This window comes from Siniperca chuatsi, linkage group LG17 (assembly GCF_020085105.1).
Source record: "Siniperca chuatsi isolate FFG_IHB_CAS linkage group LG17, ASM2008510v1, whole genome shotgun sequence".
Classification (NCBI taxonomy): domain Eukaryota; kingdom Metazoa; phylum Chordata; class Actinopteri; order Centrarchiformes; family Sinipercidae; genus Siniperca; species Siniperca chuatsi.
In genome coordinates this window covers 5,349,362-5,373,398 of record NC_058058.1, presented here as the reverse complement: position 1 = coordinate 5,373,398, position 24,037 = coordinate 5,349,362, and the positions used below count along the sequence as shown (strand labels likewise).

Below are 24,037 nucleotides of genomic sequence, written 5' to 3'. Positions count from 1 at the left end.
AATACTCATATACTTTTACTTAAGTAAGGTTTTGATTGCAGGACTTTTACTCTAGTGGAGTATTTTCACAGTGTGGTATTAGTACTTTTACTTAAGTAAGGGATCTGAATAGCTCTTCCGCCACTGTAAATTTGACATTGGTTGCTTTTTTTGATTGAAACGCAACGGATAGTAATCAATATGGGTTTTACTTTGAAAGGAGCGACCGGAAACGCGACTGTTTAACTGACTTGACTCTGCTGAGGAGAGCTGGAGGGAAAAAAAGGAAAAAAAAAAACGAAGAAAAAAAAAGGCATATCTGAGGGGTTTGAGGGGCGGATTTGGACAAAGTTTCCCAACTGTCCCGACCAGAGGAAGCTCCGGGGGGGTTGACGGGGAATCGATTTCACCGGTAATTAACACAAGAGTTATTAATCGGTTGTTAATGATCTGTTATTTTCAGTGTGTCTGAGAGCACTGTCGTCCCAACCGCCGGAAGTCTGCATGAAGCTGCGTCTCCTACAGAGGCAACGGCGTCGACGTTTTTTTTTCCTGTCTTTTTTTTTTTTTTTTTTTTTTATTCGAGACTTTTTTTTCTCTTTTTTTATTTTCTCTCAGCGAGATGAGCAGGGAGTGAGGAATGGAGGCGTAGGGAGCAAGGATGTTTGTGTTTACTAAGCGACAAGCTAGTTAAGCATATGAATATACAGGCCTCCTTGTAGCTAGTGCAAGCCAGCGAACAAAAGGAGAAAATTAATGGAGGCAAGTTAGCCAGCTCCCCTTGTCTTGTTGCGTTAACCAGCTAACGCTAGCCATGTTTGTTTACAACCCAGATATCTCATTTAGCTCTTGGCAGCTGGTTAGGTGCAGTGTAAAACATCCAGGCTGAGTGCTTTGCAAGGGGCTCCCTTATTTAAACGATTTCTGACAAATTCGTATTTACAAAATTTCATCAATCACTGCTAACGACAGCCTGTAGCTAGCAGTGCCACAGTTTTGGAGCCAGCTTGTGCCCCTCGGCAAAAATGGCTCTCAGAGCCCTGAAACATTGACTTTGTATTACATTAATAACGGCCCCTAAGTTGCCAGATAGCTACAGCCTGTGGGAAATTAATTAATTTGCCTCAGACGCTTGCTGCATCATTTATTTATAGGTTGTGCAACTGCAGAGCGGTGAGGAGGCTCATGAAAAACAACGTTAAACATGCCTTAAGTTTGCTAATGTTTTGCATGAGATATATCGTTACCTCAGTTGTTTCAGACTTTATTTTATTAGTGTATTACTTTGTTATGTTGAAGTTTATTTTTCATGGGCCTATACTCCTAAAAAGTTTATCAGTTATCAGTTATGTTAAATGTCAGTTCGGCTTTACTAACATGTAATAACATGCATGCTTTTCTTGGTATGTAAGCAATATGGCTATGCATGGCATTCATAATCTTCACATGCATACGGAAAACCAAACCTCAAAACGTCTTTTACTATTCGTCTATAACAGTAGCAAAGTATGTGGAAAATAAAGTGTAATTGCATGCCAAAATAGAACAATGAAACTATGAAACTTCCTTTTTTGTGCTACAGAAAACATGTTGCCTATGTGTCAGTGGGAGGTGATCAGGAAACAGAAGATCAGAGGTTTGATAATGAAAAGATAGACAGTAGTCTTGTAAATAGTGAGTGTTCAACAAACCATATGCAAAGGATGTTATTTTCAACACATACTGTACTAGCGCTAGTTTGGGAGAACACGCCTCTGTCTTACTTTTGCAGGCAAAAAACATAGTTGTAACATTTTGACACAGCATTGTTTTGTTTTCCAAAACTAGACTCATTAACATGTTGCTAATAAAGCAACCACTCTAAGATTGTGTAATTTGTTAATAGCAACACATACTGTGTAAGGGACTAGTGAGGAAATGCATGGGCTGTGTTACAAAACATTTTCAAAAGCCTTAAAGACTGATTATGATTAGTGTTTTCTCAATTCTTGCCTCTTCTGTCCTCCTTTTTTATATCCATCCCTCCCGGGATTGAACATCTTTGCCTGATTCCTTTCACATCCTCTTCTCTGTTAATCTGATCAAATATTATTTAAAAAAACAACCTGCATAAACCTAAAAGCATTTCCCTTCAACCAGTCAGTTTTGTAACAGCCGTTTTACACTTTTGGAATGGGATCCCTCAAAACAATGGTTGCTTGCCTAGCCAAGTGGTTGCTTTAGTAGACACCTTAACCAGCAACAGCTAAAATTTAGCAGCATAGGCTGCTAGCTAGTGTGAGTACTTCACACTGATCCTGAAATTTGCCATGTTCAGTGTGTCAGCTGATGGAGGAGAGGATACATGGAAAGGAAACAAACTAAGATGATTGAAACGCAGCCATGTATGGTCTCGTTTCACGTGAAAGTAAAAAAAAAAAAAAAAGCATAGCAAGGAGGAAGAGGAGGAGGAGGACAGGTGTTTTCTAAGTGTGTTGCTTTTTAATTACAGAAATAATGGACGATTCCCATTTCAACTCATCATACTTTTGGTCTCCCGTCCCCACTGTACAAGGACAGGTAGAGACAACCTTATTGTTGGAATTGTCTTGAAATACACATGGTATAGTGGTATGTGCTATGTCAAAAGATACCAGGAAGCGATGATCACTTTGACTGTTTATGGAAATACTTTAAACATTGCATAATACCAGACAATGATTTGACCCTGAACATGTTCAACATGTTGAAGTTGGCTTAACTTCACATTGAAGTTATTTGAATATGAGTTCTTGACATGGGGAGGGATCACTCCTGTCCCTCTCCTCTGTCATCTCTTCAACCCCTCTTTGTTCCTTTTTTCGTTTACTTTTTGCATCTCACCATGCCTTCGTTGTCTCTTCTCTCCCATTGCCTCCTTCTCCTCCTGTCTTCTCCCTACATGGATCGAACCCATTATCGACTCCCACCCTTCACTCTCCCCATCTGCTAACTTAAACTCTTCTTACTTTTTTTGTCCCTTCATCACGCACATTTTCTGTTACCTTACCGCTTATATCACCTACATCTGCTCCTGTGTTTTTTCTCCATGTAAACTTAACCCACCCTTTACTCCTCTTCTCCTCCTCCAACCTTGTGTCTTCCTTTCCATCCCCCCCTTTATTCTCTTTCCTCCTCTTCCGTCCTCTCCTTTGTCCTTTTCAACTTCTTCCAATCTGCCTCGCCGTCCTTCCTCATACACCTGTCTCACAACCCTTGTATATTATCATGCCATTCCTTTTCCTCACCCCTATTCACACCCCACCTGTCTTCCTCATCTTTCGTATCCTCCTTCCCCGTGCATTTCACCCTTCATCTTCCTTCCCTGTTCTCGCTTCCTCTAATCCTACATCGCTTCATCACCCCATCCTTACCCTGCCGTCCTCGTGAAATCTCCCAATGTTTTACCCTTACCCATCCCACACTCCTTTCCTGTTTATTACTTCACCCTTCCGCCTTTCTTTCCTCTTACCACCAACCCGCCCCTCTACTCATCCCTATTTAGATCGAGAACGCCATGTTCCTGAACAAGGCAAAGGAGCAGCTAGGTCCAGAGAAGACCAATGCACCCTCCTTCTCTCACTCCTCTGCGTCTTCCACCTCCTCCCCCCACTACCCCACGGCTGTGCTCGCCATACCCGGGTCAATGGACGCAGGGGCTGGGTTGCGGGTGGTCCCCAAACAGGAAGGAGGTGGGGGTACTGCAGGAGGAGTTGGTGGTGGCAGCAGCGGCAGCGCACCTTTAAGTGTGGTCGGGGGACAACTGCACCAGTCGCACACCTCCCAGAACATCACCGTTGTGCCTGTTCCCTCTACGGGTATCATGACTGCAGGTGAGTGGGCTGCTGTGTCCTTTTTCCTGCCTGAATCATGACATCCCACACTCCATTTGCCATTTCTGTATTGTCTTATGTTTGTTTGTTGGTATCACTTTAAGATGGGTGCATGAGAGTCAGGAACACTATAAATATTCAACTGCAGCTGCTACAAATCTTTATCTGAACAATTTTCTTTGTATCCAGAAAAGTCTCTATGTATTCAATATCAGTATTAACAGGTTCTAAGCAGCAGTTTTAAGGTACAGGTTGTTAAAGAATATTGATAGGAATCATTTGTAAGAAAAAATTAGCATTGTGATAAGTCTAATGTGTTAGTGCTGTGGCTTTGACCCTTATACAAAGTATTTTTGTGGCTTTAAATATTGGCAGCGTCTGTAATGAAGGTTATTTGGACAGTGCACATATTGTTAGTTACTCTTAGTAACTAATGGTAGCCTAAAATGCCAAGAGAATTTATGTAAAATGTTTGTTTTGACCAAATGGACGGCCACATCACAGTTTCTCTTTTCCTCTTAGCGGGGTTAGTGATCACCACCCCTCAAGGCACACTGGTCCCCACTGCCTCCACGCAGTCATTTGTAGCTGGACCCCACACTGCCACCACCATGATAGTGTCTGCATTGCACCCCTCAAATACAGGTAAAACACAGGCGCAGTTCACCATCACTTCAACATGTGAATGCAAACTGGGATTTGTTGGATATTGGGAATATATTAGCTTTTTCACAGTAAAATGCACAGCTTAAAACTGCCCACTGTAAACACTGGACAGCAAGCAGCTCCAGTGCACCAGGTGGGACTGAGTACTTCGCTTAAGGGCACCGTGACACAAACTGATAGAGGACAATTCATTATTAGTTTGATGTAATAAGAACCTTTTATTCTCAGTATTTTAACATTTCATCTCCTGAGGTGAGATCAAAGTAAATTAAGGCCAGACACACAAATTTAATTTCATTTGAGTAAGAGAGTCCTGTTTTCTAACCACCATTTATTTATTCCTGCATCTTTTGTGTTGTTACATCCATACACATGCAAGCATACATAGGCTTGTGTATGTCCATACTCTTTCATAAGATTTGGTATTGCCCCTGACCAAGGCAGCACAACCCTGCATATCAACCATCTCTAATAGATGCTGTCTTCACACAACAGTCCCCGACTCCCCCTTCCCTCACCCTCTTTACTCTTTCTTATTTTTTTTTAACTTTTCTCTTGTTTCCAGACAAGAAGGAGGACATTGCTGTCCCTCCTGCAGTTGTCATGCCGACGCCGTCAAAGCGAGGCAGGAAGAGCAAACAGGTGATGGGAAGAGTGGCTGGAGTGGGTGGGGTCCTCCCTCCAGGAAGCGATGCATTAATATTGGCGCACCTTGCCGCTGGTGGACAGGTAAGGACTTATATTCCTTTTTCTTTTGCTTAGATTTCTGATATAGCTGTTACTGATTTTCTACACAGCATGAATTGTCAGTGCTTGTGCCTTTCTTCGTATGTGTTATATTGTTATTGTGTTACAGCACCACACTGCTGACCCATATGACCTGTCAAATGATGAGGATGATCATACCAACAAAGATGGCCCCAAGTCGTACAGGTAGTGGAAAGATATTTAGATTTAAAAAAGCATTATTGTTTGTGGCATCACAGATTTTTGTTGAACATTTAGAACACGTCATCTGCCAATACAGACACTATATACAGAAGAATCTACTTGTAAGCCTACATATAACTTACATTAATTCGCTTTGACTGCTTTGCGTGCCATAAAGGATTTCCTCTCTCTCTCACTCCTTACTTGCCTAGGTGTCGGATGTGTGCAGTGACGTTCTTCAGTAAGTCAGAAATGCAGATCCACGCCAAGTCCCACACTGAGGCCAAGCCCCACAAGTGCCCCCACTGTTCCAAGTCGTTTGCCAACTCCAGCTACCTGTCCCAGCACATCCGCATCCACAGCGGGGCCAAGCCCTACACCTGCACTTACTGCCAGAAAACATTCAGGCAGCTCAGTCACCTACAACAGCACACACGGTACTAGGCTGAGTGGTTTGTGAGGTCCTGTGTGTGTGTGTGTGTGCCTGCTTGTTCATGTGGTTTCTGTTGTTAAAGCTTGTGTTTGGGCCTGTGTGTGGTGACTGATGAAGGGAGGAACTGGTGGGGAGTTGAGGATGTGTCGGGGTCTTTTGGGAGAGTGCTGACAGTGTACAGCTCTTTTTGCACAGTCTAAGCATCACCTTTAAAGGTGCAACACTTGTGCCAAACGTAAATTAAATCATGGTTCTAAGGTTGGTAATTGTATGTATTTATCAATGAAGATTAGTTCCTTTCTGATTATCATGACAGGAAGCCAGCTTCATCATTCAGTTTAACAGTTGCTTGGATCACTTTCAAGCTAAAATCCTCTCAGAATACATGAGCGCCTGGGTGGATGCATGTTACCGTTACCACCAAAATATACCTTAATTTAGCAAGTGGCTGGTGTTAACGTTCTCATCCTGCTGGTGATACTATCACATGCTTGGCTTGGAACTGCATGCATGTTGCCATCTTACTTATTCTATTTTCTTTGGATCCCCATCTGCTTTCACACAACGCCTTCAAACAGCTCCTCTTTGATTTTAAGCACCTTCTGGAAACCTTTCGCTGTAATTGGAGCCACTTGTAATGTTAAAACATCCTCTTTTCAATTTAATTTCATGTCAAGAGGAAAAAGCAGTGAAAATAGAATTTTGGCTAATATCACATTGGGGAGATAACGACACTGATTATGTTTACAAATGACAAAGTTGATTATTAGATAGTGAAAATGTTGTCAGCTGGAAAGTCATCTGTTATTTTAATCACATAAGTGTGAGTACACTTTTTATACTAACTGTGTATGATAATTTACCCTCCCGAAACAATACACCTTATTGCTTTTGCCATTCTCTCACTGCACTGTCAGCCTGCATGTTTTACACACGCTCATGATCAGATTTCATATCAGATATAAAACCGCTAATCCGACACTGAGAATAGTTTTACTTGTGTGACCATGTAAGTGATGTAAGCACCTCTCTCCCATTCATGCCGTCATGAATTTTATGTTTGACCTTGTCATTCACCTTCATGTTTTCATTTCCCTTATTGCCATGCACTGGGTTTTCTTTGTGGGTTTCAGGCCATTAATTTTAAACAGGAAGATGCGCTCCCGTGGCCTGCCACGAATTTACATTTCAGTTTGACTGCTGCAGAGCCAGACATTCATAGACACACTCACACTCCACTAAGCAGGGCACACCAAATGGAGAGACTGCGAGAGAGAGAGAGAGAAAGAGAAAAGCGTGACTGTGCTTGCTGTATGTTTTTGTTCTGTGTTTTCACAACTCAGACACAGCACAAAGAGCACACTGTCAAACTTAATGATCTGCGATCAACGCAATTGATCGTAGATCCTGTTAATTTTAACGCATGATTTGGTCTTCGGTTCATCGTGAAGTTTGGTCATGCTGTAGCTTAAAAATCTCTCGCTGTTTCTCTCTCTGTTTCTCTCTCTCCACCTCCTCAACCCTCCAATCCCGGGTTCCCGTGTTAGAAACCACACTGAGGCCAAGCCCCACAAGTGTCCCCACTGCTCCAAGTCGTTTGCCAACTCCAGCTACCTGTCCCAGCACATCCGCATCCACACCGGGGCCAAGCCCTACTCCTGCTCCTACTGCCAGAAAACATTCAGGCAGCTCAGTCACCTACAGCAGCACACACGGTACTGGTCTGGGCTGGGCTGTGTGGGTTTGAATGGCTAGATGTGTGTTTACGTGTGCATGTATGGGAGCAGGTGTGTGGAGAGTTATGGCACTGTGATTGCATAAGTGCTTGAGTTTTTGTGTGTCTTTCAAATTTGGGAGGCAGGCTGTGTTGTCAGGGAGGTTTGTTACAATGTATTTTTTTAAATAATTAAAATCATATTGTTTCAGTCGTAGTCATCTGACACTGTTTTTCAGAATCTTTCAGTCGTTCTCAATTTGGGAGGCTACTCTGTGTTACTCTGTGTTAACAGATACTCAGGCAGATTCCTTCCTGAGGGCAGGGCTTATGTAACACAGAGTAGCTTAAGTTTCTTGGTTTGCGGATGGGAGCCAAACAATGACTGAAACCTTTTCTTTCCTGACGAATGAGGGACTACATAATTAAAATCATACTTGTCAAACTAAAACAGAATGACACAGAGTGGCCTTAAAATGTACTGGACCTTACACTGACAACAGGTTACCTCTCTCCCACAGCCAAGACCTCATTTATGGTAATTTCCTGCTTTGGATGGCTTAATACTGTAGATTGTTTATTGATGCCACATTTGCCATTCCAAAGACATGTTCCACAGCTTCTTGCCTCGTCATACAATGGTCTAAAGGCAAGTTAAAGTGTATCTATAACAACATTTTCACAACTTGAGTCTTTAGACATAATAGATAATAATACCACACCACCCAAAAGGAATGACCTTTTGTAGAAGTAGGAGAAAATAAAATATGAGTAAGCAAGGGGTTGAGCTACTAAGCTATGATAATGCCATTAAAGTACCCTTAATATGTTTACTTTCATTTGTGAATGATGGTAAATGATAGATGTCTAAGGCGGAACTGGCATAACACTGCTGTATGTACAATATGTTGCTTTGAATAAGAGAAAACATACTAAATACTCACAATAATGCACTTCACTGTCATTTCATTGTCTTTACACAAGTGCTGCAAGAAAATGTAATTTATAGAGTGTAATTAACGGTTTGCCTAACTGTGATTTTTCAGGATTCACACCGGTGACCGACCGTACAAGTGTAACCATCCTGGCTGTGAAAAATCTTTCACTCAGTTGTCCAACCTACAGGTAAATTAATTCACAGGTTTGATCCTTGCTACTGAACTGATGACATTCTCTATAGTAAGATTTTGATTTTCCTTCCTATTGTTTTCTCTTTGTTGGCCAAAACATGAATGTAAACTTTATATTTAGGTCACATAAAAGCTAAGAAAAAAATCGGTCTCAATGGAGTGAAATTATTTTACCTTTTCCAGCGTAGTAAAGATCAAGTTAAATGTTCTTACTGGCCCATCAATTTATTTATTTTTCACTGTTTGTGAAAGACTATAAAATCAGATGGCTCTTTAAGACATTTTTGTGGTAGACATTAGATTTTGAAGCACTGTGTATTTGGAAAACATCACTGATTCATCATTGATTGTGCTAATGGCCGTTTATCCCAACCCTCCTCTGTATCTCTCTTCCTCTCCCCACAGTCTCACCGTCGGCAGCATAACAAAGACAAGCCGTACAAGTGCCACAACTGTAACCGTGGTTACACAGATGCTGCCAGCCTGGAGGTGCACCTGTCCACACACACCGTCAAACATGCCAAGCTGTTCTCCTGTGGCCTCTGTAACCGATCCTATACCTCGGTAGGCTCTCAGACTTGTCAGTCAAACATCAGACATAGTATTCACACAATGCCCAGGCTCTGGTCTTACTATGACAGAGAAGGAGAGAGCTGACAGGAATTAGAGGCTTGGAGAATGTATGTAGTTCTGTTTGTGGTTCATCAATAAATATAATTTCCTCAATCTGATATACAGCTTATTCATATTTATGATCAGCATGTTTTGATTTAATGAGTATCTTGAGTTCTGTCCTCAGGTCTGAACAATTTTGAGAATGATAGTACTTTATTACACAGAGATTCATTATTGACTTGTCCTGCATCCCCACCTAATGACCTCAAGCTGGACTTCTTGCCATTAGTCATAGTTGACTTTGGTCATTTGTAACCAAACTTCATGCACCAACACAAATGTTTTAATGTACCAGACATTTTATCACGAAAGATGACAATCCTATCTGTTCTATACACCGCTTTGAAGATATATATTTTTTTAACAATTACATATGGAGAGCATGAATAGCATTGTTGGAATTCCACACAGTGTTTACTGTAGAAAAGTAATAATTTTGTCTAGAAGACACTGGCGGATAAATTCTACAAAACTTTTCTTACTGGACAAATTTTTATCAAAGGCAACTCACATAAAATATAAATTTACTGAATATACTTTTTGTATGCATAGGTAGGAAAACAAGCATTAAATTGAATTAAGCAGATCCCTTCCTCCTGTTTTTTTCTTTCCTGCCATCATGTCTTCTACTTCTCTCTCTCCCCAACTCTAGGAGACTTATCTAATGAAACACATGAGGAAGCACAACCCCGACCCACTAACAGTAGCAGCAACAGTAGCTGCTCAGCAGGCCCAGGGCCTTACGCCAGGCGGAGGGGGGGGCAGGGGCCGAGGCCGTGGCCGAGGGAGAGGAGGTGGGGGCAGAGCGGGCCAGCTCCAAAGCCAGACCAACCCTAACAACACCAACCAGAACCCTAACCCTGGACCTCCAGGCAGCTACCAGTCACACCAGCAGCCCACGGAAGCTGTGGTTCAATGCCCGTTTGACCTGCATCAGTACAAGACAGTGGCAGCCGGCGAGATCCAATACAAACCAGTCACTGTGGCGGACCTGCCAGTGGCCCACAAAGACCTCTGCCTCACCGTCTCCACATCAGCCATACAGGTGGAGCACATGAACTCATAGGCTGCGTCTTCCCACTCTGTTCGAGGAATTACTAATTGTGTTTGCAGTGTAAAAAGATCCATATAAACAAATAATTTAACTGTATTCAGTATTATAGTCTTCTTGAGCAAGAAAAAATGGCTAATAGGTTTTATTAAAATTTTATCATCTGGTTTATTGATACTTTACTGAATTTGAAAATATAACACGACAATAGTGGATTTAGATTCACTTTCTTGTGGCTTTGAGTGACCCTTGAAAAGGGTTGATCGAGTAATGTTCAAAGACACAAGTAAAATTTTATTCACCCAATGCTTTTTCCTTCATTTTAAGAAGCTTTAATGCTGAGTACAACATTAAATTACTTGTTATAACACAGATATTTTACAATGTGCTCCTCGATTCCTGAGCCCACTTGTGCCAAGTATCTCTCAGTAGAAATGCTGGTCTAGGACACTGATATAAGTAGTTTATTCTTCAGCCTGGAGCCATTTTCTTCCAGTTTGTGGAGACTTTACCAAAACCTAATCTGAGATCAGTTTTGGCTTTTATATCATTATGAATGAGATGGTGATTAAATCCATGAATTTTTCAAAAGCATCTTTAGTGCAATTTCACCCACAATCAACTATGAGTCAATGGGCCAGTCATCAACTTACTTGCTTTGTAAAACACACTTAATTCACTGATCCTAAACCAGCAGTCCTCTGAGAATCTTGATTAAAGAGGCTCACTGGTGTCCCTTCTCTTTTTTATTGCATTGTTTGCAATCGGCATCATCGGAGGATGAAGGTGTAAAATATCTGTAAAATAAAAAAAAATTACACTTTTCTCTGCACGTTTGTTGTCCAGAGAATGGTGTAAATTTTGAACTCATTCAGATCACATTAATGTGAACATTCTCCATTATTTAGTTCAAGCCAAAACAAGGGAGAGAAACAAGACAAGGAATCAATGATGAAAGACTAGGAATTTATAATAGCAACTGAGTCGGCAGGGCAGTGATACTGATCTGAAAAATGAGGAAGGACTAAGTAAAAAAGTTTGAATGGCTTTTGAACTGTCAAAGTGCCGTGGACAACAGAGGCTGGATCAGAAAGGCTGAATTAGAGCCTGAGAAAAGACCACAAAAGCAGAGGGGCAGCCGAAAGAAAAGGATGTGGTGTATTATGGGATGAGGCTAAAACCTGGGGTCTGAATCTCAAAGTGTTCATTTCACAAAACATGATGTCCTTATTTACACCCACCTCCCCTCAGACAGCGAGGAGTTGAGGAACCAGTTATTTGTCGAAGCCCAAAGTATTGAACAAAAGAGACGGACCTGATCGAGAATGCACTAAATATGAGGAATCTGCAACAGAGCAAGATGGAAACATGAGAGAGAAAAGGAGTTGGTGGGGTGGGAGGGGTCACAGAGAAAGCACTTGATGAAGCTTGTACTTCATGCCTTTGTTTGTCATCATTGTACTTTTTTTTTAATATATCATATGTATGTATTTTTCTACCAACAGAGGAACGTGTGAACAAACTCAGAGAGAAAGCAAAGTGAGTGCATGAATGTGAAGAGAACAGAGAAAAGTCCTAACAGAACGTTTTTTTCCCATTTTTTGTTTACTATCCTCCAATGAGTAAAGACAGCCTAACTCATCATTGTCAGGACAGTTGTTGGGGAAATAATGATTGTGTGATAAAAATGGCTGACAGGTACTGTTATCAATCTTTTTTTAAAGAACTTTTCATACATATTATTACTACTTTCATTATAACTGTATTGCAAATGTTATCCACATTATCAATCTGAGGCATTATTTTATTGCAGTATGCTGTACATAAAATAGATAGAAAATACTTTTTCATCTGTAAAAGGGAAGTATGTCCTGTGTAAAGCATATATGGAAACTAAAGGAACTCAAATTAACAAGTACCAAATCATTGGCCATGTCCCAGGTCACCTTTTGTGCTGATGGACCATAACATCCATGCTCAGCAAAGTCTGCAAAAGAATGATAAATTCCAGGCCTAAGAAGTTTGGGAATTGCCCAAAAAGTTGGTTAAACTATGGGAAATATTTTTTCTCTTTCTGTAATGTTTGAGTACGCAACATTTCCTGCAGTTTGAACCACACTCACCCATTGCACTCAGTGATATCCATTCTAATTATGATGTAATCTGAAATGGTTTGGCCAACTGTATGTTTAATTTGTAGGAATCATTAACTGTGACTTTTATTAGGCCTATTGTAAGGCGTGGCCGGGCAAGCCGGTGTGTCTGAAAGAGTTATCCATGTACCCTGACCGCAGGGGGATCATGCATATGGAAAATATAACGGAGTGGAGAGATGGTCTTATCACTCAGACGATATTCATTCTTATTATGATGTAACCTGAAATGGTTTGGCCAAGTTAACTGTATGTTTAATTTGTAGGAATCATTAACAGGGACTGTTACTAGGCTTATTAGGCAAGATTGTTGTGGCACTCTGCAAAAGTGAACTACTTCAACCTGAAAACCAATTTTTAACATTGATCCCACCCATGAGAATTCCTTCATGAACACTTTTACAAATGATCTGAGAGTACATCTTAATGATTCAACATTAAATGAGGCTGTGATGTAGGTGACCTGGGACACTGGTGCCATGTTTTTGTGCACAAGCTATCGCTACCCAATCAAAATGTTCAAGCAGCCTGTACAACTGGCTGATTGTCTTCATGTATACTCTTCCTTGTATTTCATTGTGTCTTTTTATGAAAAATAACACATTCTCAATATTCTTGTTAATATTATTACTGATGCTCCTGATAATAATACAGTTATTAACTGCCCTCTTATGCTACACTCTTGCATACTGTATGCACAGTTACACCTCTTGCTCATCTGAACACTGTTTCTTCCCTTAAGGAGAATAAAGTTCGAAAACAGTTTATGATGAAAAGACTTCATTGTCTGGTTTATTTGATTAAAATCCAGACTGCGGTACTGATAAGACCGTATGATTATTTCATATGTTTTTTGACTGATAAAATCTGAGCTGTGTCTGATTTGTGGTGAGTTGTAAATTTCATTAGTGACTTGGCTATAATGACGCATCAAATGTGATTCGTTTGATCACTCATCAAGATGTTGCCTTTAGCACAGTCAACTGTGCGAACAGCGTATATCCCGCCCAAGCGGGACACTCCGGACGGCGCAACAAGCTGACATAAAGACGTAGGCGGGGTTTACGCTGGCTCATCCAATCACGGCAGCTTGTCCGAGGCGCCCACCAAAACAGTTCAATTTCAAATTCAAACGGCTGGAGACGGTGGATTGGAGAGATCTGGGGAAATTCAACTTTACTTGAGGTAACTGTTTTCATAAATTAAAGCTGTATAATAATTTCGTTCATCTCAATATTTTAAAGGGGGGTTGCAAAACTTTGCATTGAAACGATACAAAAACGATAGATCCTGTAATTTAACGTAGATCTTTAGCTGCTCAAGCTAGCGACAACTAACAGCTAATGTTAACGTTGGCTTTACGTGGCTAACGGTAATCCAGTCGAAGCTAATTTAATATTTAACACGCTCCTATATGACTCATCTTATGTTTGAATCGGTAGAGATTAGATTTGGTTATGTTTCAGCAGTAACGTTGACGTTACAGTGTCGGCTCTGAATGTAAGTTATGGTTAGCCATCGCTATCACTCTTGTATCGATGATGATGAGAAATAGACGAAGAAATACTACGGCGATCTAGAGAAAACCCAGAAGGCCATTTTTACAAAACGTAACGTTATAATACTGCTGTTCTGCTGGTGATCCAGAATCCTGAAAGACTTGTTTTCTAATCCAAACAAAGATGGTACCCAGGAATGACATAACGTTACAGTATGTCTATAACATGAACCTACGTTTAAAAAATATACGATCAGTTATATTTGTGTGTTATTACTTTCCATTGTCTTACATTTTTATGCAGAGTATGCGTGAATATGTTTTTGTGTTGAACAAAAACAACAAGGGCTTACGTCATTTGTGGCTACCTGAATAGGAAATACAGCTGCAACTTGAGAAACAGGTTGAAAATCCTTTTGGATATTTTTCATCCAGATGGTTAGAAAAGTCTTTGGGGATTTAGCAAATATCAGAGCAGCAGTAAGTGTTGTGAAATGACCTTTTTAAAACATGGCTGGATATTTATTTCTCAGAGAAATGGATGCCTACCTCTGTAACGCTAATGTAGTGGCCATACAAGATAGGCACCAACTGGGTGTCAGTGTTAATGCTTGAGATTTATTTCTGTGATCGTGTGTTTTGACCATAATTTACCTCCTTAAGCTTCAACAGAACATGTCCCGCTTGCCAGTTATGTCAAGCAAGAGGGTCCTTACAAGCAGCAGCAGCAGCTCGGAGAATGGCCAAGACTTTGCTCCTGCTCAGGTTTGTGCTAAAAAAATCATCTACATCTTTCATTTCATTGGCTTACCAGTTATTCTCTGCCAGTTTTATTCTGCTGCTGCACCTCAAGCTGCTCTGCATGTAGCACTGTGAAGTAACTTGTTATCCAGCTCATAAAGTCCAGCACCCAGATGTTGGCCTATCACTTTCCCACATAAGAGCTAAACAGTAAAATGGAGTTCTTCTCTTGGCCGTGAAGCCCACTGTTAAGTAGAGGGCTGTGGCACAATTACATGAGCATGTACCATGTGATGTAATATAAAAGGTTCAGTTTTTGTTGTGGCGGTGTCAACGAGGTGTTGAATTAAAACATTTTTGGGGGTGCTTTTATCAGACTGCATTCTGTTGTCAAGCATTCAGGTTATTGCATCTACCTCTAATGTTTCGCAAGCCAATAATGGGAAAATTCTGTGTCCCTAAATGACCCTGCATGATAGGTGTGCACGGAAAAAGCCCCAAAAGGGTGAATCGTTACTCTTGCTTTATGCTGGTGGTGTTTTTTGTGTTTGCAGAAGAGGACTCGTAAGGACCCAGAGCCTGTCAAACCACATGCAGCAGCTACAATCATCGGTGGCAGGCGGGCTCCTCTTGCAGCAACCAGGGCCCCTGTTTGTAAGTTACTAGCTCAAACCTGAGTTTTAGTATCTGCCTGTTTATCACCAAGATCAAAAACTGCACGGAACTTTTCGTGCAGGCATTTGTGCGCAGTAAATTATTGCTCAGTAAAGCACTAAGTCTCTCTAGATGTTTATTTGTGTCATTTACCAGACTTGCAACATGTCACAGTGCACCGAGACTGTGAATGAAATAATTTGAGACAAGGTTTTAGGGATTTATTCTTGCAAAGTGTAATCAAACAAATTTTCAGCTCTTGTTTTTTTTTTTTTTTTTTTTTTTTTTTCTCTCCAGGCTTGAGTATTTTTTATTTTGAGGTTCCTCTGTCCTATTGTCTTGTAATACTTAGACAAAACGTACCTCTCTGTCTCAATTTGTCCCTCACACAGCTAAGTCCGTCAGAGGTGCAGGAGCTGCCACCGTGGCTGTTGGTCCTTCCAGAGGTAAGATGAGCTGTCTGCTGGGTGATGGAGGAAAGTGTATAAGCTGGGATGCATTTTATATGTCAGGATTGCAGGCCTTGTGTTCACAAACCTTCACCTGGGGCAGTGATTAAACATTACAGTTTAATTTTAGTTTGGGAATAATATAAACATTAAACAATATTTCACAAGTTGTATAGTTCACCAGCTGGTAGCAAGAAAATGCAGAAGTGCTTTGGATCCATCATAAGCACAGGGTACTGTTATCAAGGTAATAGATTCTGGTCTTACATGAATGATTTTGACATGATGTTTTATGCATTGTTCTCTTGTTCTATCAGGTGTCCTGAAACCATCTATAGCCTCAACAGCAGCAAAGGGGGGCAACATGAAACAAACGGTTGCATCCACTGACACAAAAGCAGGTGAGAACTCTACTCCACTTGGTTCTTGTTCCTTAGAAAATTAAGTCAAATTGTGAATTAATGTTTGGTGCTTAGTTAGTTAATGGCTGTATTTATGGCAGAGGAGAACTAGAACTAGCAGCTTTTCTGATTAATGACAAACCATATGGTGGAGATTAAATGTAGTTTTAGCAGTATCTATCAAATGTTAAAACCTGTGGAATTGGTCAGTGATTTTCTCTCTCTCTCTCTCTTTTTTTACCAACCTGCATAAGGTGCAAGGGGGTGAAAAAAGTTAAATTTTTCAGCAATATCTTAGAATATAGCATGAGATGTTCTCTAAGTGCATGATCTTATTTAGAATAGGTCTTTTTCACAGCAGAAATTTTGACTTGTCATAGAAGAAAAAGCACAGGTGTTACTAATAACATTAACGATAGCTTCCTTCCAGTAAGCCATGATAGTGTGACAGCATGCACAATATCAGGACCCTGAAACTGAAGCAACTAAATAGAATTCGACCATCATTAATTCTATTATTGACACCTGTGTTTTTCCTACTGTGACGTGTCGAGATGTCTTCTGTGAAAAAGGAGTATGTAGAAAAGGCATGTTCTGTAATGGCCTGAAAAGAAAACTGGGGAAGAGTCTGAGGTCTGAATGGAACTATCACACATGATGATGATGATGCTGTTGTGTACAGGTGGGGGTGGGACCACCAGGCGGCATGCATGGGACCTGAAGGGCAAGGTCAATGACATGGAGGGTAAGATCCGTAACTACCAGACCAAGGTCAAATCTGTCAACCAGGAGAATGAGGTTCTGAGAGACTCGGTGGTCCAGAGCCAAACGAGAGTGGCTGAAATGCAGAAAGACCTTCAGAGGCAGAGGAGCCAGATCAGGTGCAAGGACCCTTTCATTTAAAAAAAAAAAAAAAAAAAAATTAAATATTTTACTGTTGGCATATCGTAGTGTTATTAATTTCTGTCTGGACGCCATTAAATGTCCTTTCTTTTTGGTGATTTTTAGTGAGTATGAGGAGGAGCTGCAGGCATTGTCAGGAGTCCGGGATGAGTTGGAGAAAGTCTCAAGTGATAAGAGCACTCTTCAAAAGGAGCTGTCCAACTTAGAGGGCAAATACAAGGTCATGGAGACTCTCCGAGACAGCCAAGAGACAGAGCTGCAAACTCTCAAGGTATAAAGTCTGCTGCTGGATAGCAGCTAATACTGGTCATTTTGGCTGTGTGGTATCATTAAATAAATATGCCATTTGCCTAAAGTGCCTAACCGTAATGGAGCTAGTGCCATACTCTCCCTGTGGATTTATACAGGACGATTATTTATTCTGGCAAACAACTGGGCATTTAACAACCAAGACAGGACCTGTTACTTTCCTGAAATCCAACCAAGAAGTTATTATTTTAAAACAGAAAATTTCATGGTCATGAAAGATTTTGTAAAAGGCAATATTTATAGTTGTTATAGTGTTATTTATTTATTTATTATTTATGGTCTGTCTATCACTCCACTCCAGATGAAGCTTTCAGTGCAGGAGTCAACTCTGGCCCGCCTGCAAGTGACCGTCAGAGAGAAAGAGGAAGAAGTCCGCTCTCTCAAAGAGACTGTGGCCCAGCAGAAAGATGAGCTCTATGCCAGGGAGATGGAGCGCAGACGGCTCCACAATACCATCCAGGAGCTCAAGGCAAGTTCCAATGTGGGGTGACGGCTCAACACAGCCCAGTGACGGCACCCTCAAAGGCCTTTCAGCTGATCCATGGGCTGGCTTACCTTGCCTCTAGTTCTGTTCCAACACTTTCACCAGTGTTTTCCTCATTTTGTTTGTTTCCTTTTTTGAATTCCTTTGTGATTTATTTTTGTACTTTGTGTTGTCAACCAGATCCTTCTCTATCGATTTTGTAACAACCAAACAAATGTTGTTACCCTTCTCTCTGACTAATGAGACTAATTTTCATGCAGGGCAATATCAGGGTCTTCTGCAGAGTGCGCCCACTAGCAGATGGAGGCCTCAGCAAGCACATCCAGCTCCCGGCCAGTGACATGAAAATGATAACACTGGCCAAAACAGAGGAGGTGAGAATCCTGTCAGCACACCAGATCTCTGTAGTTAAGGAAACTGTTGGGTTGGTTTTTTTTTCTGCAGGTCACATTGGCAAGTTTCATGTGATGTATTTACTGTCTAACCAGCCAATTACATTGTAGGTGGGGGGGAAATAGCCATATTTAAATGAGTTGGATGTCACCATAACAACAACATGTGTCTGTGTCAAAGTGACGGGCAGTGCCACATCATCACAAACAAAAGAAGAAGTGACTGAAAGAAACAACATTTTGCTTGTGTTGCATGTGTAAGCATATCTCAAACTACAAAACTCAATTCTGTTTTTCAGTCTCACACAGGCAAAACTGCAGACACTCAAAAGAATTACAACTTCAGTTTTGACCGGGTGTTTGGCCCCCAGGCTTCACAACAGGAGGTAAACAATATACACAATGTATCACAATTTCCAATATATAAAAGAATCTAAAAGACTAAAAGAGTTATCATGAATTAATTCCACTGTCTTTTAAAATACAAAATACATTAATATTTTGTGGCTGTTTCCCTCCAGAGCAGGAAATTCATGGTGACTTTGTTTTCAGGTCTTTGAAGAGATCTCGCTGCTGGTGCAGTCAGCATTGGATGGCTACAATGTCTGCTGTTTCGCCTATGGGCAGACAGGAAGTGGAAAGACTTACACCATGGAGGGAGACGAGTTTGATGCAACCAGAGGTGTCATTCCCAGAGCCGTGCTGCAGATCTTCAGAGCAGCAGAGAAACTGGGAGCAGAAGGCTGGGAGGTTAGTGTGTAATGTCATGCATGTGAATACATATAGGGAAAAGAGGTAGTAGTATCCAAAATTAATTCTGTCCACTAAAATCCTGAGAAAAGTCTTCCATTAGAAATAATATTTTTACTCAATTGAAGCATTTTAAACTTGCTCTGTTTAGTTTTTTGTTTGTTTTTGCCACTTGTGGGCAGCAGAAACACGTTGCACAAAATTGACATATCCCTTTTTAGGTTGATATGACAAACTTGTTAGGAAACAGTTCAGTTGCTGATTTACACATCCTGCCGTTACTTAGCAAGATCTTTAGCTGCTAAATGCTCCACTATGTTCACCAGCTAGTCTCTAGCTGTGTCTGTCTGCTGCTGAGCAGGCAGTGTCCAGTGGCTTTTTCGCTGGACTCTGTAAAGCTCCATAAAGGGGAGCTGCAGAATCAGGTGATAATTCTCTGTAGGTTCATCACTACGAGTGACCCCTTTCACATTTTCACATTCTTTTCACATTGTCATTTGATACATTGTTATAATAATATCAATTATAGCTGCTTAAAGGTCTTTACTATGTTAGTTACTTAATATTTTTGTTTGCTGGTTAGACATGTTTGTTGTTGACTGTAAACTAATGCTGTAATAATTCTACAGTTGCTTTGATTATCAGTTATTGTGTTATATCCTAGTGTTAAAAATGTGTAAACTTGATGAATCCTGCAGACAGTGGCTGCAGGTAATGGTCATTTTACTTAATGATATTTCTATGAATTTTTATAGTACTTTCTGTATAACCGGCCAGCAATAGTGTTAAATACCAGAACTAACATTTGGCTCAAAACTTACTTTTTGATGTGTGACGTATCACAAAACACAACGTATTAAATAGAGAAAAGCTCTATGCAGTTGTAAAGTTGTAACCAGCAAATGTTTTTTTATTTATTTATTTATTTACTTGACAAATCAAAATGTATTTATTTTTTAATTGGAAAGAATAGTTTCCCTGTTGATCAATCTACTAATAGTATTCAGCACTACTGCAGAAACAAACTTATTAACCAGAACTAAATGCTCAGGACTTGATTTTACAGTGATTCAGATACATGTGGATGATTACTAAAGTGAGAAAGTACATTCTGACACATTTATAGGACAACACAATGTCAAATACAGTGTGAGACAGATGCACAGAAACACGCTCATAGAGAGCCGCCCAGGCTGTTGCATTGGGAGATTTTGCACACTAGTGGGATTTCTCCCAGAGCAACGCAAAAATCAATGTTACAACTTTTTAGATGGCTTCACTTAGGCTGCTTTGAACAAACACTGAGACACAGAAGCTCACACAGTTCACACACAGACGTTTTGAACAAAATGAAAAAGATAAAACAATGCCAGCCTTATTTCATTAGCTTATAAAATAATCAAATCAGTGAGTACAAAAGGACTGGAGGTTTAACAGCGTAGTTTAACTTCTCAGGCCTGGCTGTGGTGGTCTAGTAAAAATAGATTACAGGCATCACAAGATACACTTTGCCATAAAGAGAAGCTGCTTCAATGCTAAACCCAATGTGCTCCCACACTGGCAAAGTCAGGTTTTTTTCTTTTGGCACCCAAAGTGTCACACCGGGTTAGATTCATGCTCTGTGTGCCACTGTTAATGCCAGCCACTAAAACAAACCAAAGGTAAATGTCACACTGCCAGTTTATATCTCCTATTGGCATGCAGTATGTTTGTATCTGTGGAGGAGATACAGTGAACATTTTTATTAAATGTTGGAACCGTTTCTGTTTTTATCTCAGTTCACCTTCACAGCGAGCTTTGTTGAAATTTACAATGAGACCCTACGAGACCTCCTCTACACCGGCAAAGCCAGCAAGAGGCCCGAGCATGAGATCCGAAAGTCGACCAACAATGAGGTGACAATCACCAACCTCACCTACGAAAAGGTCTCCAACGAGGATCAGGTACGGCAGGCAGATATCTCAAGCGCTTCAGTTATGTGACTGTTGAGCAACATAATTTCCATGTTTTAAAAAAAAATTATATATATTTCATTTTTAAATCAATAAACAAGTATGATTGACATCAGTTAACTATGTACATACCATTTTATTTATACATTTGTTACTTTACAGTAAATATTCGATATGATTCCCTCCTCCTGCCAGGTTCTCGGTCTGATTGCGCTGGCCAATCAGAATCGCTCCACGGCCCAGACGGCCCAGAATGACCGATCCTCTCGCTCCCATTCAGTCTTCCAGCTGGATATCGAGGGAGCGAATGCTGGCAGGGATGTCAAATGCAAATGTGAGTAAAATCCCACTAATTACGGCAGTATCAGAAACGCGGTTTCACTTGTGTTTTTAGAATATCAAACCTCAGCAACAGAACAAAGTCTGGTCTGTTGACTCAACATTAATGTTATTGTGTCTCTTTACCACAGTTACAGGAGATATCTTGTTTGGTTGTCCAAATTTGTTGCAGTTTTTACATATGTGATATGTCGTCTTTGTATAATCTGATTTTACTGTGTAGTAAAAGTAGTTTAGTTTAGTTTTTTATTTTTTAATAAAGCTGTTTGTTTGTTGTGCATATAGCCACTCTGTGCCTGGTGGACTTGGCTGGCAGTGAGCGAATGCTGAAGAGTCAGTCTCAGGGTGAGCGCTTCAAGGAGATGACGGCCATCAACGGCTCCCTGTCCAACCTGGGCATCGTCATCGCCGCACTGGCCAACAAGGTCTGTAAGCAGGAGCCTGGATGAAAACAACAATGCTGAGTTCAGAGAGGCTGCAGCTTCTGAGTCTGTTAAGCCTCAGATATATTGTTCATTTGCACCCAGGATGCGTTCAGGATGACAAAATGCTAAACATCTCGCTTCTCTTCATTTTGTTTGTGGCATAAATGGATTTTGTTTGTGTTCCAGGAGAGCTACGTTCCATACAGGAACTCCAAGCTTACCTACCTTCTGCAGGGCTGCTTGGGAGGAAACAGCAAAACGTGAGTTCTTCATCAACATAGACACCGATATTCTTACTCCAGCAGACGCTGTGTTGCGTTGTCACTTGAGCTCAAGGCAGCAAATCACTCTATTCAGTCTGACTGCACGTAAGCTCCATATTGTAGCTGCTTACCTCCCAAATCTGGGCAGACAAATTAGGACTTTACCATCCTTTTGCTGGTTTTAAATTCTCACCCAGGAAAACTTGGAAAGGATTTTGTGTTCTTTTATTCTAATAAGTTTATTTATGTTGATTGTATTTCTGCATTTCTCATCCCAGCCTGATGTTTGTGAACATCGCCCCAGAGCCAGACAGCTTTGGGGAAACCCTCAACTCCTTGAGGTTTGCCAGCAAGGTCAGTGGCATCTATGGTCGTTTAATGTCCTATCTTGATGAGACAGCTGGTAAAAGATGACACGAGTACATTAATCACATGATGTGAGACTGGAGATAAAGCGAATTTCATCATGAAGTTTAATTAACTTGTATTTGGGGAATGCTCCAGGAAACTTTTCCCAGCAACCCATAATGTCTTGTCTCATGATGTTATTAGCATTTCCCCCACGTTGTTTGATAAATTAGCATGGAAAGTTCAAGAGAAGGCTCTTTTTTAAGATAAAGTACAATAGTTCCTGAGTAAATCATTAAAATGTTCAAAAATGCCCCATCTAGCAATGTTTAAAGAAATATTTTTAAATCTTCATCAGCGAATTACCTGTTTCCTGACCCATAGCTTTATTTTTCACATAATTTAGTTGAAATCTGTTGACTAGTTTTAATATAATTTCTCCTATGATGCATTTAACACTATTATGTCACAACATTGATTATGTTACAGTGTAAAATGATCTAACAGATAACAGTTTTGTATTTTTCGTGTAATTGTGACTTTGGGATTTATAACATAAAATGCTTTGTGTTTACTCTCTTTTCAGGTGAACGACTGTGTGATTGGGACCGCAAGTGCCAACAGGAAGTAGAGCGAAGTGCTTTAAAAGATCTTAACTCTGTTCTTACTACTTTTACCATTATGGTCACATGAAATGTTCAGTGTAATTGTTTTCCGTGTCTTTTACTTACACATTGGCTCACACTATGGTGCCACTCAGTAAGAACCAAAAATCCTTCTGTATATTCTCTAGGCCTTGATTAGTGATCAGGCTTTTAAACATTTGTATACTGATATTTAAATCAAGTGGATGTGTACCCATATTTCTTGTCAGATAATTTTTTTTTAATACATTTATGCCTCTCAAGGGTTTTTGACTGATGAGGTAATTCTCTTGTTGAGACATTTAATCTCCGTGGATATGTCAGATTTTAGGAGGACCCATATTATTCAGTTCTTCTCTTTTCTTTTCTTTTTTCAATTGAAATATAACATGTTACGTATAACTTGCACAATAATTGCAAATAAATGCAGTGCAATTAAACTGATACTGTCATTTTTGTTTTCTCGATTTTTTTTTTTTTTTGGGTGAAGGGCGGCCATTTTTATGTTGTCATTTTTCTATCTGTAGTCTCTGACTCAACCTGGTGTGATAATAAAAACATTCAGTAGATGGGCTGCTTATTTTTCCTGTGTTGTCTTGTGTTCATTTCAAACAAACTATTGCTAATGCTTTCATAAAGCATATTGTGGCAAATCGTGTAACATTACTGACATCAAACTACAGTGTTTCACCTTTTTGAATTCCCTTGTTTTACTTTCCAGGCAAATGAGTTCAGTTTCATTCGACTATAGTTTGGAAATAAACTTTCAGGCATTTGTTGACTGTGAACATCTAGTCGCCTCTATTTTGGATCTAAGTTGCCTAGGTTGGCAAACTTTATTGCAGTTGTGAGTTATGTTTACACATCAACCCTGGAGGACAAACAAACAAGATAAAGAGAGGA

The 24,037-nt window shown here is 40.3% G+C and overlaps 2 protein-coding genes across 8 annotated transcripts; both read left to right on the top strand.

Moving 5' to 3' along the window:
• Positions 1-208: 208 nt before the first annotated feature.
• znf384a (zinc finger protein 384 a) lies at positions 209-13,358 on the top strand. Of its 7 annotated transcripts, none has more exons than XM_044171828.1 (12): positions 210-391; positions 1,562-1,615; positions 2,471-2,538; positions 3,503-3,830; positions 4,353-4,475; positions 5,062-5,225; positions 5,353-5,429; positions 5,639-5,863; positions 7,407-7,574; positions 8,620-8,698; positions 9,109-9,267; positions 10,031-13,358. In XM_044171828.1, exons 2-12 carry the CDS (start codon positions 1,567-1,569, stop codon positions 10,442-10,444), a joined length of 1,854 nt encoding a protein of 617 aa, XP_044027763.1. In that variant the 5' UTR covers positions 210-391; positions 1,562-1,566; the 3' UTR covers positions 10,445-13,358. The 7 variants fall into 7 exon arrangements, with proteins under 7 accessions (XP_044027768.1, XP_044027763.1, XP_044027765.1 ...); XM_044171829.1 differs by lacking the exon at positions 210-391 and adding an exon at positions 405-741; XM_044171830.1 differs by lacking the exon at positions 1,562-1,615 and having other exon boundaries at positions 211-391.
• Positions 13,359-13,611: 253 nt separating this feature from the next.
• kifc1 (kinesin family member C1) lies at positions 13,612-23,714 on the top strand. Its single transcript, XM_044171827.1, has 17 exons — positions 13,612-13,767; positions 14,744-14,845; positions 15,376-15,475; positions 15,868-15,921; positions 16,242-16,325; positions 17,008-17,206; positions 17,334-17,499; positions 17,839-18,006; positions 18,282-18,395; positions 18,713-18,799; positions 18,966-19,163; positions 20,942-21,106; positions 21,311-21,449; positions 21,740-21,879; positions 22,066-22,139; positions 22,421-22,496; positions 23,077-23,714. The coding sequence occupies exons 2-17, from the start codon at positions 14,756-14,758 to the stop codon at positions 23,119-23,121; spliced, it is 1,899 nt and encodes a 632-aa protein (XP_044027762.1). The 5' UTR covers positions 13,612-13,767; positions 14,744-14,755; the 3' UTR covers positions 23,122-23,714.
• Positions 23,715-24,037: the final 323 nt, after the last annotated feature.

What these genes read in the sequence shown, in the direction of transcription:
- znf384a (XM_044171828.1), top strand. Translation starts at nt 1,567, where the DNA reads ATGTTGCCTATGTGTCAGTGGGAGGTGATCAGGAAACAGAAGATCAGA. An exon ending in TCCCCACTGTACAAGGACAG is followed by an intron (nt 2,539 to 3,502) that starts GTAGAGACAACC and finishes ATCCCTATTTAG; the next exon opens with ATCGAGAACGCCATGTTCCT. An exon ending in CACCTACAGCAGCACACACG is followed by an intron (nt 7,575 to 8,619) that starts GTACTGGTCTGG and finishes GTGATTTTTCAG; the next exon opens with GATTCACACCGGTGACCGAC.
- kifc1 (XM_044171827.1), top strand. Translation starts at nt 14,756, where the DNA reads ATGTCCCGCTTGCCAGTTATGTCAAGCAAGAGGGTCCTTACAAGCAGC. An exon ending in GGCTGTTGGTCCTTCCAGAG is followed by an intron (nt 15,922 to 16,241) that starts GTAAGATGAGCT and finishes TTGTTCTATCAG; the next exon opens with GTGTCCTGAAACCATCTATA. An exon ending in AGGTCTCCAACGAGGATCAG is followed by an intron (nt 21,107 to 21,310) that starts GTACGGCAGGCA and finishes TCCTCCTGCCAG; the next exon opens with GTTCTCGGTCTGATTGCGCT.